Source organism: Cyprinodon variegatus, unplaced genomic scaffold (assembly GCF_000732505.1).
Source record: "Cyprinodon variegatus isolate N-32 unplaced genomic scaffold, C_variegatus-1.0 Scaffold113, whole genome shotgun sequence".
Classification (NCBI taxonomy): domain Eukaryota; kingdom Metazoa; phylum Chordata; class Actinopteri; order Cyprinodontiformes; family Cyprinodontidae; genus Cyprinodon; species Cyprinodon variegatus.
This window is the reverse complement of record NW_015150566.1, coordinates 990,677-1,007,448: the sequence shown is the minus strand read 5'-3', so window position 1 is coordinate 1,007,448 and position 16,772 is coordinate 990,677. Positions and strand designations below refer to the sequence as shown.

Genomic DNA, 16,772 nt, shown 5'->3' with positions numbered 1-16,772 from the left:
CATCAGAGCTCCGATTAGAGCACTTTATTCTGCTTGTTTGCCGTGTTCCCTGTGATCTGTAGTAAACAGAACTTCTTATGCCATTCTTTCAATAATAACTTTTTTTTTATATGCCATTCATCAATTAAAAAACAAATTGGACAAGTGCACACAGAAAACAATATTCTACAGGCTAAGCTGTGGATCTCTGAGGCTCCTCTAGAGATAGCATGGGCATTTTGGTCGTATTTCAAACCCACAATGAACTGACTCAAGGGCCCCGATTCACTGATGCATTATGTGTAACATAAACATCGTAAACGGCATACTTTATGTTGCTCTATAACTGCATATCAAGTTTTTAATTATAGTGTCAAAACATATGTGTAGTAGTTAAAAAGTCTTCATACTTCTCCAAAAGACCCCTTGGCTGAGAACCGCAAGAGATCTTAAGGCATGCTTTATTACCATCATGTCACTATATTATAATGTGTTCCCATTTCTTTGCACAAATGTATAAAAAAAAAAACAGCTTAATGCACATAAACAATGTGTATTAATGCTAAAAAGGTGCTCTCTTCGTCCTCTGACGTGGGGCTGGCTCGGAGCTCGTCTGCCTACCTGTGTTTTTCCTAGACGGGGCCGCCTGTGAAGCTGGTTTAACCCTTTAAAGCCTGATCCAAGAATAAAACAAAACAGAAAATTACTTTTTTTTTTGTTTGAATTCCTTATTTGNTTTATTCTGCTTGTTTGCCGTGTTCCCTGTGATCTGTAGTAAACAGAACTTCTTATGCCATTCTTTCAATAATAACTTTTTTTTTATATGCCATTCATCAATTAAAAAACAAATTGGACAAGTGCACACAGAAAACAATATTCTACAGGCTAAGCTGTGGATCTCTGAGGCTCCTCTAGAGATAGCATGGGCATTTTGGTCGTATTTCAAACCCACAATGAACTGACTCAAGGGCCCCGATTCACTGATGCATTATGTGTAACATCAACATCGTAAATGGCATACTTTATGTTGCTCTATAACTGCATATCAAGTTTTTAATTATAGTGTCAAAACATGTGTAGTAGTTAAAAAAGGTCTTCATACTTCTCCAAAGGACCCCTTGGCTGAGAACCGCAAGGGATCTTAAGGCATGCTTTATTACCATCCTGTCACTTTATTATAATGTGTTCCCATTTCTTTGCACAAATGTATAAAAAAAAAAAAACAGCTTAATGCACATTGTTTATGTGCATTAATGCAAAAAAGATGCTCTCTTCGTCCTCTGACGTGGGGCTGGCTCGGAGCTCGTCTGCCTACCTGTGTGTTTCCTGGACGGGACCGCCTGTGAAGCTGGTTAACAGTTGCCTTTTGTATCTCTGCTATTTTTTCTTTGTCTGCTTCTGTCTCCTTGAACCCCAGTCAGCCTCGGTAGATGGCCACTCACACTAAATCTGGTTCTGCTGGAGATTTAAAAGGGAGTTTTTCCTCTCCACTGTCACTACAAGCATGTTTGGTGTGAGGGATTGCCTTTGAGTCAATGAGTCGATAAGCCAGCAATCAGCTGGTTTTCCTTAGGTAGAAAACTTTGAATCAAATTGACTGTATGATCTGGTGAACTGTAAAGTGCCTTGTTGTGAATTGGCACCATATGCATAAACTGAATTTAACTGCATAAATTAGCACAGTATTAGGGGACTTACAATATGAGTCTTGCACTTACTAACCTGATGTCTTTAGTGGATTCTGAACTTTTTTGTGTGGTTCTGTTCGGCCTCACGCTTCTTTTGTCTGTCTTGATTACTCCAAGTTTAAACCAAACTCTGAGACAAACAGTGATGGTTTGAAGAAAAATGGCTGGACTTTGAGTGACATAAAAAGTCCAGAAAGCTTATAATGACCACTTTAATATCATCAATCTGTTTCAGGTGTCATACTTATGGGAGGAGATATCCTGGCTTCAGCAGTGTCTCAGTGCCTCGCAGTCATCATGTTCATGTACTCTGCAGACCCGTCTAAAGATGCTGCAGGCAGTCTCCCAGCTACAGGTACTGTAGCATGATGGTTTGATAATGAAGTATTGATTGCTATCTTTTGATATGTTTTACTTAGTGGTGTTTTTTTTTTTTTTTTCGTTCAGGGAATGCTGGGCACACAGGACCTTGGCCAGGTGTATTTTGAGCCCATCAAAGACAAGCATGGCAATGCCCTGCTGGTCCTCCTGAAGGACATGAGCACCTGCCCCAACCTGGATGGAGTACGCTGGACACAACTTTGTAAACTCCAGCTTCAGCGCAAGTCCATCTCCTCCCCGGAGGAGCCAACCGCCTTGGACATGCTACTTATCACACTTCATGTGAGTTACAGAAAGAAGGTCTTGCACCTCTTATTGGAAGTCAGATTAACGTCTGAGGCAGGTATTTTTAGGCTTGCATCAGAGCTTCTTTAGCAGCAAGTAACAATTTGACAGCGGTGGTTCTTGATTAAAAAGCTTCATTCTTTTCTGGGGTTTTTTTCCCCTTTAATTGAAATATGGTATGATAAAAGGGTGCAGGAGAAGATATTCAGCCAACACCAAAATGCTCCCCAAAATACAGTGCCTCAGATGTATTTCATGTTGGAAAACCGAGCCTGTTGTAACACACGAGTATTAGATCTGTGACCTAAACAGTTTGTCCAATTAGAATTACTGACACTCATTGAGACAAAAATTAATCGTCTTTGTGAGAAACAGATTTGCACAGACTAAGATGAATTGATATGTAAAAGGTCAGGTCAGATATGAAGAACATATCTGGTGATCATGAGTGCTCAATATTTTACGCACATTTGTTTGTTTTATGACAAGATTGGATATTCTTTTGATTTTCACATTATCTTCCCTCTGTTGTAACTGAGAGAGAACCAATGTTTTGTTCACTAAAGGAACAGCGTAGAAGTGAATCACAAGTAGGTTTTCATCCAGAGGCGAGGGAGCCTGATTCCATTGTTTCTATGCTGCCCTTGTCTCCAGCCTGCGTTGGTTTCCAGGACAATAGTGGAGATTCTTCTGGCGAAACTGCAGTTCACTAAAGTTGGAATTGTTGCTGGAGGTCATGAACATGATGAGGCTTGCATAAAATAACCATCTGATGGATTATTTCCAGTCCTGACTTCAACTTTAAATATGAACATGTATAGACAGGATGGTCTCATAAACTACTGTAAGTTTAGAGGAATGGTTAACTGAATGCCGTTGTGTTCTCTCTTTTTCCCCCCAGGAGAAGCTGGCTTATCACAGACGCAGCAGAAAGCTCTTGTCTCCAGGCTTATACCTGGGCTACCTGAAACTTTGCACATCGGTGGAACAAATCAGGGTGCTGGTGCCCCAGAAACTCCCCAACGTTCTCTGTCACACCAAAATACGGGACAACAGCAATGTGTCCAGGTGGGAGAACCTTTGAAACTTTGACTTGTGTACTACATTAGCCAGTTAAATAACAGAGATCTAACTACCCTGGAATAACCTTCCATCTGGGACGTCTAGAGAGGAGTGGCAGTGGCTGCAGGCTCTCAGTTCTCTGGACGAAGCACTGGAAATGGACCAGGATGTGCAGAGTGCACCACATCGCCTCTTAAATGACCTGCGCAGTGCCATCAAAGACCTAATGGCACACATCAATGTCCCTGGAAACCAGGTGAGAATGAGGCTGGTGGTGAAATAAATGGTTTTCCAACAGACAATAACAGCACAGGTCTCACAAAACCAATCAACCCCCATTACAAATAACTGCAGAATCAAAAAGTGCTTCAATGCAATAATGCTACAAAAAAAAAACACACACAATGTTGTTTTTCTTCCCAAGGTAATTTTCGTTTTTTTGCAATTTTCCCTTAATCAGCTGGTCTTTTGTTTTAAATAGTGTTTAGCCTTGTATTTTAAAACATTTATTTTAACAAGATTTATGCAAATTTGCACAAAATATCTGGTCTTCATTGAAAAACAATGGTTATAAGCAACAAATGTATTATTAGCAAAGTCTTCCACTCAAATGGGAGCTCCTTGGTTACGGCTCACATGGTTATGATCCAATGAGGAGAAGGAACTTTGGAGTTAAGCTGTCTGGCAGCAGTAGTCTGGAGATCTAACAAACCTATACATGTCGTCATATTTTATGTTAAAAAATCAGTGCAATTTTTTTCTAGCGATAATTTAAAAATAATAAAAATAGAGATCTCTACAGTATTTTTAAACACTTTAAACTACCATTAAACATGAGATGTTTATAGGGAGAATATAATACTGATAAAAAGCTGTGGTTCCTTTGCAGACACACAGCAAAAGCAAGTTATTAATTAGCCACTCATTTTTCTTTGGCATTTCTTAACAAAGAAATTGGGGACAAATATGAAGATGTCGTTGGTTTATTAGACATAAAATAAAATATCAAAAATGTATAAGCTCTCCTATTTAAAGTTGACAGACATACAAGTTTTAATTAGAATTTGCTGACAAAGGTTTTCACTGTGAATTTTCCTGATCTTATTCAAACTATGGATCCAAAGAGTGTCAGAAGGCATTTAAATATATTTTCTTGACGATGGGAAACCTTTTAAAGCAGTTATAGAATAATCAAAACAACTTATGTAAAAACTCTTTTCACTTAAAGTGATAAAAAAAAAAACTAAAATCTAAACACATAAAGTTATCCTTTAGACGTATTGCTCTATCCAAGGAAGCTAATGCTGTAAGGAGTGAAATCCACTTTGTATAAAATGTAAGTTTATAAATGCTTCCACAGATTTCTGTGCTACTATAAGAATATACTGATGTATCAAATGTAAATTTGAAAGTGTGCCTCAGTTTTACTGAGCAGATATCAATTTAGGATTACCTGCATTTGCCCAGGCTCAGGATTTCCGGATCTACAGCCAGGAAGTGTTGGAATTTGGAGAGAAGGTGTCCTTCGTGCTCCTCCTGCCGCCTTCAGATGAAGTTTGCACAGCTCCTGGTCAGAATAATCCATACTCCCCTCGCTCTGGCTTCCTCACTCTGCCCCTCCAGATCTTTGAACTGGGTCAGTGTTTTAAGACTTATCCAAATTCACTAACAGGCCCTTTTTTCAGGCTCATGTTTTCCTGTATTTATTAACAGCGTATTTACCTCTATTCACAGTACACTTTAATGCATATTGGCCCAGTTTCATTGGGCAGTACTGCAGAGTGTCGGCTCTCCTGGAGCTGGAATCCCTCATGTCGCAGCAGGCTCTGCGAGAGGCCTTCTCTGAGGCTGAGCTCCTTGTCGCTAAGAAGAAACACCAACAGGTTCAGGAGCACATGCAGGTATCATCACTGGCTGCATCGAGGTGTATTTTTGAGAATTTAAAACCCATTTAAACTGCTTAATGTTATTTCTAAAAGAGATATAAACTTTTACAACCTTTCCATAGCAAATGGAGGAGATGTGGCGAGATGCAAGGTGGATTATGGATGCCTTGCAGTATGCCCGCTACAAGCAGCCAACAGGAGGCATCTCCATCAGCTGGATAATAGACTTTTCTAAAGAGGTTTTGCCAGACAAGCCTCCCTCCACCTCCTCCCAGCCAGACTTCATGCCCTCCCCCATGCCCTCACCAGAACCTTGCCGCAAACACTCAGGTCAGATACACTATAACAACACTAAAATGTGCTTTAAAAAATCATTCATCCCATTTAAACGTATTTACCTTTTTGTTATGATAGAAACCTGATGCTACCAGGTTTTATGTGACAGATGGTATTGAATAATTGTGAGTTTGTTTTTCATTAAGGAGGTAATCTAACTTTCACAGATTAGTAACTCTGTTGCATTGCCTGAAATGTGAAGCAGCGCGTTACTCCACCCTGATCATTTAGTGAGTTTTCATCAACACACTCTCTCTGCAGTGGGAGATATTTATACTTTAGGCAGGGCAGAGATGAGCATGGAGCTTAGATGGAGGCAAAGGTAACGCCGTCTGGCTAAGGAGCCGTAAGGTGGGTGGATGTTCAGCATGCATTGAATACAGAAGAGAGAGGATTGGACAGAGCCACTGATTCAATGACACTGTTCCTAGAAAAAAGGACTCAATGAAGCTAAATGTTTCTGTGATTCGCTCGTCGTAAACTCCTAACATCCTCTCAACACTGACTGACACCTGCTGCCTTTAATCAACACCATCAACTTCTTTAAATTCTCAGGGCTGTACTGATTTTACTTGCAGGGTTTACTTTTTTCCACACAAAAATGCTGGGATCATACCGTCCTGCTAGGGATGTTTTCTAGAATAGTGTAATGCTGTTTAATTCAATTGCAAATTACGTCTTATTTTTGTCAACCTGCTTAAAGTAGGCATTATTTTTCAGTTTTATATATATTTTATAACAGGTTAAAAGCTGTCAACAAGCAAAAATATAAAGTTGTAAAACATCCTATTGTTCTTTTTTGTATAAAAAAAATCGACACTTTTATATAACAACTTACGCGTAGTCCTTTTATTTATTTTATTCATTAATTTATCAAAAATTGTTAATATTCCATAACTGGCCCTCTAGTCATCTTTAGAGTTCCAATAAAAAGAACGTTACCCAAATTCTTTGGCATTTTAGGTCACAAAAAGTAACTCCATAGTTACTTTGGCTAGTAACAAGGTCTAGAAGCACAAGATTTATATCCATCCATTCAGCAAAGGTACTGATACATGGCTGTACTTCTTATTTTGGCATTTTATCAATTAAATGAGCCCTTGAATGATAAATTACCTACTGTAAATTAAGTTAAAAAAAAAAGTACACAAGTCAAGAAAAAAGGTAAAAAGCTCATTAAAAGTTAAAAAATTATTTTAAAAAGTTAATAAGCCAAGTTAACAATTATATTTACGTGTTTAAACTAAACAATGTAAGTGCGAGTGTCAGCATTATTGCCTCTAAGGTTATATTGTTCCCAAAAAATTGTGTTTTTTCACTCTCAGAGTGTTTTTCATGAATTTCTTATAGAAGCACTTTTGTTATTTTTTATATATATATATATATATAAATGGGCAAGTTGGAGTTTCTTGTTATTACATTGACATACATTTTTGCCATCAAAATATTCATACTTTTTCAAGTTACAATAAGGTCATGTCCTGGATTCCAGTAACACTATTGGCTTGGAAGTTTTATTTTCAAAGTATTTCACTGAGTGCCCCATAAAGGGTTAAGAGAACAAACTGCATTATGAAGACAAGGGAGCACAACATAGAGCTTAGGGAGAAGGTTGTAGTAAATATTAAAACAGGGTTAGTTTCTAAAACAATTTCCCAAGTTGAACATCTCATGGAAGTTTTGTCCGATCTTTAATCTGAACATGGAGAGAGAACGGACCAACTGCAGACATACCAGGACATTGACATCCACATAAACTGACAGGTTAGACAAGGAGTGCATTTATCAGAGAAGCAGCAAAGAGGCCAATGGTAGCTCTGGAGGAGCTGCAGAGATTCACAGCTCAGGTGGAAGAAACTGTTGACAGGAAAACTATAATTCGAGGGCCCTTCAGGTGTACCTTTTTCGGAGGAGTAGAAAGAAGAAAGCCATTGTTGAAAGGAGGCTTTTTGAAGTACTGTTTGTTGTGTAACCTAAACCAGGTAGAGGACCAAAAAAATGCTGTCATTAAAATAGGAGAAGCACAGAAAGATATTAACAAGCATGAAGTTTAGTTCTGTGCCACAGTTTTATCTCTCTGAGGACATCATCCCTACAGTTAAAAATGATAGTGGAAGTATTATAATGAGTTTATGTTTTTTCTTCAGCGGACATATTCTCTATGCTTCTGTTGGAGGCTCTTGTCTTCTGAGCTATCTGTGGTGGGAAACTAAAGATGGTCGCAGGATAATGTCGTGAAGATGCTTTTCTTTAATAGGGACCATGATGCTAAAATTGATGGTGCTAAATAAAGCCCAGCCTGGAACAAAATCCTTTGAGAGGCTGTGAAATGCTAAGACTTGGGGAGAGATTCACCTTCCATCAGAGCGATGATCCTAACATACAAACAGAGCTCCAATGGAAGATTAAAATCAAAGTATATTCATCGATCAGTCAAGTCAACTGAGAGAAAAAGATGAAAATATTTTGTCTCTAGATGTTTAAATCCATAGCACATGTATCCCAAAGGCTACTAGCTTTAAGGCTGTTTCTGTAATGTACTGGCTGGGAGAAGTTAAAGACAATAAAATAAAATACTACTCCTTGAACACCATGGATCCTTTTTATTCCTTTTCACCGTTAATTCAGTAATGATTATTGCACCCAGTAAAAAAACATGTATAAAGTTTATGATTGTCACTAGTTTAGAGTTCCGATTCGCCAAGTTATGCTTCAATTGTCTAATTGTGTCCATCAGATTACCCTGGTCTATCAGATGAAGAGGGTTCCTCCGAAGTCTTCCTCACCACTGACAGTGACTATGACTCCAGCCGTGCACAGAGTCCCCGTGAGCTGGACCTGCTCCCTCCCTCACCTTTATCCTCCACAGCCCCCCTGGAGCCTCGTGGTTTCCTGCGTAGCGATGGGAGCGGCTCTGGAGGAGTTCTGTGTCCCAGTGGAGGTGGGCGTGGAGGAGGAGCTCTAAGAGATTCTACGCCGGACGTCCTCCAGGCCTCCGAACCTCAGTTGGGGAGGGAAAGTGAGCGATGTGGAGGAGGAGGCAGAGCAGTTCGGTGTGGTGGAGAAAGGCGGAGGGGACCTCCAGAGCTTTTTGACAGTGACTTCATCCTGCCTAGCAGACAAATCGAGCTCCTGCACATCACAGAGAAGAGGCAGGCATTCTGTGTCAGAACCAGCAGCCTGGAGTTCCCTTCCACCACATCAATCCACAATCAGCCTTACTCTGACTACTCCCACTACTCTTCACCCTCCACCTCACCACAGAGTAGATGGCACCGCCCTTCGTCAGTGGATCGATGTCCCGGGGAGCGCTGCGTACTGCAACTTCCACCAGCACGGACGTTGTCAGAGGACAGCGGCACTCAAAAACTCAACTCACCATCACCTGCTGCATTCAGGATAGGCTGTCATGCAACACTCAGAGTCTACCCACAGTATCGAACAGGCCTGCCAAAGGAGACGAGTGTTAAGGTACCAATGCATGTATAAAGTTTCAGTTTAACTCTCTCGCTCAGTCACAACTGTTTCGTTTTCATTAAAAACGTCTTTGTTTGTGATTATAACTTAGAATTTCAATGTTTTTTTTAAAGTCCTAGCGAAGTCATATTTAAATGTCAAATCATTCTGGTTTAAACATGTATATAAATTTACTCTTTATCAGACGATATTGTCCCAAAAGTTAGAAAATTTCTATAAAAAAAAAAAATCCTGTCTTAAAATCGATGTTTGTTCTTTTTTGTTATCTTATGCAGGCCAGTTAGTTTTATGTCAGCTTAGACACCTAAATTCGGCCAATCACATACCAATGGTCTTCTGTCAATCAAATTTTTCGGTCATATGTCGCAGCTAATATACGCAACGGTTGAAATAAGAAAAAAAAATCATTTACTTTACCATTAAGTTCCATCCCAGTATTTACGGGGATGGACGTCTGTGTCTTCGGATAGAGCTAACAGAACTGGCAGCATCACGAGGCAATGGCTCAAACATGTATGGCTGTAAACCTTCTACACCAAACAAAGCTTACACTGCCCTGGCGTCCTCTTCCACTGCAACGTTATCCCCGCTTTCCTCCTCTAAATAAAAAATATAATAATAATAATAATAATAATACATTTTATTTGTATTGCACTTTACATTTTAAAAAAAATCTCAAAGTGCTAGACGGAGGAGACTCATCCATGACCTCCGACACAAAACTCTCCTCCTCCTGCATGTTTCTGCTATCCATAGCGTTCCTTGACAGTGTCGTTGATAAATGCTATTTGGTCCCAATGTAATTTCCCATTGGGAACCTACTAGCACTAAGTTGCTAACTGGTTAGCAAGATGCTTCCGACAAACCTTCTGCCACAACCAACGACCAATGACATTCACTTTACTCACTCGTGTAAAGTCGGGCACCACTCGGGAGAATTCAGAAATGCAACGGTTGGAACAGCTGTTCCCTACGACTTTAACAACTTTAGATTATTTCCTATTTGGCTTATTATTTTACTTTCTTCCTCTCAAATGAATTAAGATTTCTTGGGATCCTGAAGTGATGTAATAAAAATGTTAATATTACTTCTTGTAATAATAACAGTAGTATAAATAATAACATTTGTATTAAGGGTTAAACTGGTACCATGCAGCATTTTTTTCCTGTTTTATTTTGCTTGTCTGTTTACCTTTTAAAATTCACCTTTTTGTGAGGCATGACAGTCTGAGACATGGATTGCTTTAAGTCCAAACACTTGTAGTCAGACAAAATGGGCAAATCAAGGTTTTTTTGCCCAAAATGCATCAATTTTTCCTTCAAATTATTTAGTTTTTCTAAAAAGAGCCATGAAGCTTTTGAAAGGATGGCTTTTTTATGTTTCTCTTCTCCTGCTGTACAATCTTTTGTTACATTCCTAATCGTTTGTTGTTTGTGATTGTCAGCTGAACGTTGCCTCCTCTTCCTCCTATTTTTCAGCTTTGTGTAACTTTGGGCACAACGGCTCGGGAGATGATCCAGCTGGTGGTCCAGGAGATGAACACAATCTCACGGCGCCTGCTGGGCAGCAATGGAGGTGGTGAGGAGCAGGAGAAATGTGTTTACTACGGTCCTGAGCAGTTGAAGCACTTTGGACTTGTGCTGGTGGTGGACAACAGAGAGAAGTGGCTTCAGGATGACTTCTGTCCCCTGGAGCTGCAGAACCCCTGGCTGAGAGGCAAACTCTGCGTTCGCATTAAAGACTATTCACCACTCGCACTCAAACACAGTCGGGCCACGACAGTGTGACCCATCTATGCTCGTATCCGGATTTGCATTTCCTAAACCTGCAATTAAATCACAAAAATCCGTTTTCTTTGTCACTGTAATAATACATAGACTGCAAATTGTAATATATATATTTTTTTCCTCCTGAAATGAACATTTGTACAAAATGTGTTTCCCTATTTAAGAGGTTTTTTCTGTAAACATCAGACCCTCATATGGACACCAAATGAACACGTTTTTTTTAGTGCTGTCAGAAATCTTTCAGCAAAATCTTGTGACACTTAGCATGGGTAAGAGTCTGTCTGGGACTTTTGGCATGGCTGACACCAGCACTTTGGGCTGCGAGTGTTTCCAAAATGACACAGGCTCCATTATCGTCACTATCCTCCCCAGACGCACACAGAAAGGGCTTTTCATTGAGCTCTCTGTATGTTCTAATTCCCAAAGAGCTTTCCCGCCAAGCACCCGGCCTGTTTTAAAGAACTCTCACTGTTTGAGAAAGCATTGGCCTGTAGACTGTTCACAGACACTCGGTTGGTGTAGCTAAAACAGATCATATCAAACCAGCTATTTGTCCAAATAGGGGAAAAAAAGGAGCAATACTTTGTATGCTGTTGTTTCAAACTGACAAGGGAAGGCTATAAACTTTCATTTTCTGTCCTTTAGGTGCGGCTGGTCATTTTGACCCCTCGCCGTTTCCTTTCTTTGTAGTATTCTGAAGTAGTGTATGAAATGGAGCAGCAGGCAAATTTCATCCTTTCTGTGCATTAGATGGTAGCCACCAGGAGGACATTTCATACTTGCCTACCAGTTATCTAAAAGACTTTTCAATAATTTGGCAAACATGTTGGATCAAAATGGACGCCAAAGTAGGGAAGTGGGGGAATTGGTACTGTACTTCACCAAAAGCTAACAAACTCAGAGGTTTTGTTTCACTTCACTTTTCTTGTTAAGGGGGTTATGGCACTAGTGGCTCGTTTTTTGTACAGTGAGCTGACCGGAAAGGGGGGTATGGGAGAGGGGGAGAGACATGCGGCAAAGGACCTCAGGTTGGATTCAAGCCACATCAAGGATCGAGGGTCTCAGTACATGGGTCCTAAGCCGGGCATACACTGTGCGATTTATTTAAATCGTTGCACGCAGCTACAGCTCATACAGTACGACAAGACCGCAGGGTTTCGTCATTCAGTGTGAGTTCACAGTTCACAATGTATGTTCTCACACTGTGCAGCACGACGCTCTGATGCAATCTACTGGCTCACACTGTATGTCTAAAAACCACGCCGGACTCAGCTCACAGTGAGATGGCGCTACTCGGACTCGTCTATCCAAATCAATAGAAGAGGAATATGAAGCTCACTAGAGTGAACCGCGTTGCCTTGGCAGTTTGTGCAATTTTGTGCTGAAAGCCCTAAAAAGAAAAGGTGACGACGTATTTGGACAAAGACATGGCTGAGCAAACGTGGCTACTACAGTCTGTCAATGTTACAGCAAGAACTCCATTTCACTCGTACCCCCATCATGCAGGAAGAATCCTTGTTTGCGAATGCCCACTGAGCGATTTGCCCACGACTACACTAAATGACGCACAACGCCCGACCAAGCTAAAAGTCGGACCAATTGGAAAATTCTTGTATGACAGGAAGGTTGCCCTGAAAAGGACAAAAAAAATCGCACAGTGTTAGCCCGGCTTTTCACACACTCATATCAAGTCTCATCAGATCCATCATCCGATAATGAAAACTGCTAAAGGGGTAGACCTTATGAAAACTTAAAATTTTTGAAGTGAAGTTCTATTAAAAGCTTATAAGCCGTTGACTTCTCAACTGCCATGGCTAACTAAGTGTTCTCAATTAGTATAGATTCAAGCTAGGAGGATAAAGACAACACCTAACCTAAATGGGGACGGGAACAAATGGGACGTCTGCTGTCTCCAGTCTCAGTCTCAAAAAGGAGGTACATTCAATCACCAGTTTATGAGCCTTTAAAAAAATGGGTAGGTAGGAGGCGGTGGACCATTAACAATCTTTTCATGAAAAACACTCAGGGCCTGATCTTCATAGATTGCAAATAAGGTGGGCTAAATTTCTTATGCAGTAAACAATTGTATGTCTATTTAAAGGGCATGCTGCAGTTGATCTACAATTGTGTGTGCATCATAGTGCACAGTGGTTAAAACCTTTTCTGAATGTCCTTTTAAAGTAATGTATGTTTGGGAACAGTTGGAAACAGTTCAGTTTCGAACTGTTGTTTAAATAAAACAGTTGTGAATATTATCAACAATGCACTTTATGTATTAGTATCTTGAAGCACTACAACGAAAAGGTCAAAAAGATAAAACTTCATGAAATTCAATTGTAAAATATAGCAAAACTGAAGAAAATTTAGGAAAAATGTATTAATTTATTGATTTTATTTTTACATTATGTTTTGTTACATTAATTGTCTGCAGTCCCGCTGCATAAACCTTTGCCATGCAGATCACTACTACTATTACTATTCTAATATTGTTTATTCTGCCATTTCTGCTATCATACAGACACTCTCTCCGTCTGTCATTTCCTTAATGCCTTCTACATGGCAGCAGTGATTACAGAAATGTTTGCATGCGAGTTTGCACCTGACTTTCAAGCATGCTAAATATAGAAGCAACAACTTTGCTTGCAGTCTGTTCCTGGTTTGATATATCGCTTTGCGGGTGGTAGGGAATTACATTGGCATATTTCCCTTCCCACAATGTCATATTTAAGTTTCGTTCATCAATATATGTTCTGCATGTTCATGAAGGCAAACATGAAGAAAAGTTTGGAACTGCTGTTCCATTTATTTCAGAAATGCAGTTTAATTAGCACACGTTTGGTCGATCAGCTTTGCGCATGCTATCAAGTTTACATGTGTTTATACACAAACTTCTTGGAGATCAGGCTCTGAGGCTGGAATATTGGAGGTCTAATTCTTTCTGTATAGCAACAGGATTATCTTTTCCATATCAGTACAAATTACAAATATAAAAAACAGATCAGACTGGGACAAAAAAAGGCTAAATCAGAATCTTAGTTCATCCCTCAAACACAAGCTCTGAGGAAAATGGAAAATAAAGTTCATATGAAATCTTTGAAGCCAAGTAATTTATTTCAAGACTTTTAAAGAGTGTGCTACCATGGGTGCTAATAGTTGGGACGATGCTTTATCTCTCTGGTTCTTTGTTAATCCATATGGTTTTACTGCAGGTTATGGCAAAACCTGACTGGAGCGCCAGAAAAAACTAGAGAATTAAATCATTTTTTCAATAAAACAATATAAACTACAGATGCCTCATACAAATATGCCCTTTTATCCTTCCAAAGGTTAATGTTAAAATTCAGATTATATAGAGCGTTTAAATAACTCAGCTATGGAAATTGGTGTCTATATTTCAGAAATTATGATGAGATATATGACTTGGTATGTTGAAGATTAAAAAACAAAAATGAATTAGAGTTCTGGCTAATTTCAAATATCTTTTTGCTCCTAAATGAGGCGACTTAACGATGCCAACATTCAACCCTTAGCTAAATTCATATATTTTAAAGCCCATAATATTATGTTACAGTACATTTCTCATTGCTTTATGTCGGGATCTTCAAGGGGAAAACTTTAGTCATTTATTTTCCATTAGTTATTTTGCACCATGTAAAATATTTTATTACTGTAAAATTCTAACCTGCAGGGTCAGCAGAATTTCCTACTGTAAATAAAAGAGTACAATGTAGCATTAAGGTTTAAAAGAAGAGTTGGAGAAAAAATAGAGGACCTTGCCTCTGTTAGTGTAGCAAAAGTTGAATCTTTTCCAGGGACTTTGACAGAGTTATCTCACACTGTTTACAGAGCTGTCTTTTCCTACACATTTACAGACATGTTTTACATGTAAACTGCTGTATAAAGATGTTCTAATAAGTTGTAACTGGTTTTACTGATGGCTTGAGCTCTCGTGTTACCGCCTAGATGTTCTCTTCATGTTTAAAGTTGTTTTTTTTTGTTTTTGTTCTTTTTTTACGATGGCCATCTGCAAAAACAAATTGCTCGGCCACAAACTGAAACGTGTGTTTAGATAGAGAAGATCAGGGAATGAATGTATATCTGCCCTAAATGTGAAATGTAGTACAAATGGGTGTGTTGGAGGGCTGTAACCACTAAGGATGTCAAAGGTCAATTACATTTTAGGTTTTTGAGATTTGGCTTGGATGATGGAGAAAAAAAAAGAGGTGTCAATTCCTTTTTAGTCTCCTAAGGTCCTGTGTTTACAAGGAACTGTTGGTGGATCCATCAGGCAACGTCATGAAGGAGACATCACGTCACTTTTTTTAGAATTTATTTTTATGGAACAATAAATGAATATAACAAAATAAAAGCCCTTGTTTGTTTATTTTTTTGTGCTTTGTTTTTTCTTTTTAAGAGATGTTAAGAGCGTAGGAACTTCTGGTTAGCAGTAATATCTTTTATGGGTTATTACATCTAACCTCTAAGTACAAATTAACTGAAGCATACTGTCTCTGTCGGAAAGCTGAACATTTATCCCATCATCTTGAAAGAGTGAAAGCGGCAAAAATTTGAACTGAGTATGCATTAGATTTTTATCTAATTGAGAGATGCTTTACATGTTCCATTAATTCATCTGATAATGATCAAACTGACATATAGATGACTGTTTTTGCCTAAAGCAGTGACCTCATATCAATTTGCCACCCAGTTGATGAAAGCTGGATGGTGAGCAGCTGTAGAACGAATCCCACGCTCTTTTTGGGCTTGGCTGCTCAAAGTCAGTCACCAAGGATGAACAATGGTGTAAGTATTTACCACCCTGGCTGAAGCTGCATTTTCACTGTCACTTTTGTAACTGATTTCAACGTGATTGAAAAATTAGTACTTTACGTCAGATCTTGGAATCTCGTTTGTCAGCTGCAGAATGGTGATTTATAAACTTCAGATTCTCAGTTCTTAAGGACAAAAAATAATAGGGCTATATCTCTTATTAAGCTCCAAAAAGAGTTGAAGTAATGTCCAAATATGAGTCTGTTTAAAAAAAGCTCAAACTGATGTTTTTCAACATCTACTGTGATGAGGAGGGGGGGGTGATGGGTGCTGTTGGGTGCAAGGTGGGAGCGGTTGGAGGTACGCCTGGTGTTGAGCTGTGGCTCTGATGATGGTACTGCTAGTGCCGATGTACTGTTTGCCAATATAAAAGGTTCTGTATATATATTTGAGTGTGTGTGTATGTATATATGTATATATTTTATATATATAGAGAGATGGATTTTGTATATACATATACAATATATATTTTTTTATATGTATATATATATATTTTTATTTATTTTTTTGTCTGTGTGAATATGGGATAACAAAGATAAGTTTAACAGGAAAGTTACTCTAAGTTGATTTAAGTGCAATTAAAGGGAAAGGGGGTATGAAAAATAAGTTTTCAGTCTTCATACCCCTTTTGAGTCTATTTCCATTAATCAGTGTAATTTCTCTGGCTGTATACAGGTCCTTCTCAAAATATTAGCATATTGTGATAAAGCTGAGCTGTATGCCAAAATCATCCGTATCAAGACAATAAAAGACCTGAAATATTTCAGTTTGTGTGCAATGAATCTAAAATATATGAATGTTCAAGTTTTATCATTACGTTATGGAAAATAATGAATTTATCACGATATGCTAATATCGTGATAAATTCAGGACCTGTATACCGACAGGTTTATTTGATGGAGGGTTTTCTATTTATGTTCAGTTTAATTAGTTTGGATATTGGTGTTTGGTTTGGTTGATGTTAACTAGTCTCTTTTGTGTGTATTTGGTTGATTCATTTATAGTTGTTTGTCGAATTGTGTTAAAGGGACACTATGCAACCGGTGTTGATTTTCCAGTG

At 38.9% G+C, this 16,772-nt stretch overlaps 1 protein-coding gene across 1 annotated transcript in view; it reads left to right on the top strand.

Moving 5' to 3' along the window:
* The window catches only part of LOC107084992, a 164,557-nt gene extending 153,218 nt beyond the window's left edge, over positions 1-11,339 (top strand). Inside the window, exons 14-22 of the mRNA XM_015375086.1 lie at positions 1,903-2,022; positions 2,115-2,330; positions 3,235-3,401; positions 3,501-3,651; positions 4,863-5,031; positions 5,130-5,296; positions 5,404-5,611; positions 8,355-9,088; positions 10,574-11,339. Coding sequence (XP_015230572.1) covers positions 1,903-2,022; positions 2,115-2,330; positions 3,235-3,401; positions 3,501-3,651; positions 4,863-5,031; positions 5,130-5,296; positions 5,404-5,611; positions 8,355-9,088; positions 10,574-10,882 — 2,241 coding nt within the window. The 3' untranslated portion in view covers positions 10,883-11,339. The remainder of the gene's footprint in view (positions 1-1,902; positions 2,023-2,114; positions 2,331-3,234; positions 3,402-3,500; positions 3,652-4,862; positions 5,032-5,129; positions 5,297-5,403; positions 5,612-8,354; positions 9,089-10,573) is intronic.
* Positions 11,340-16,772: the final 5,433 nt, after the last annotated feature.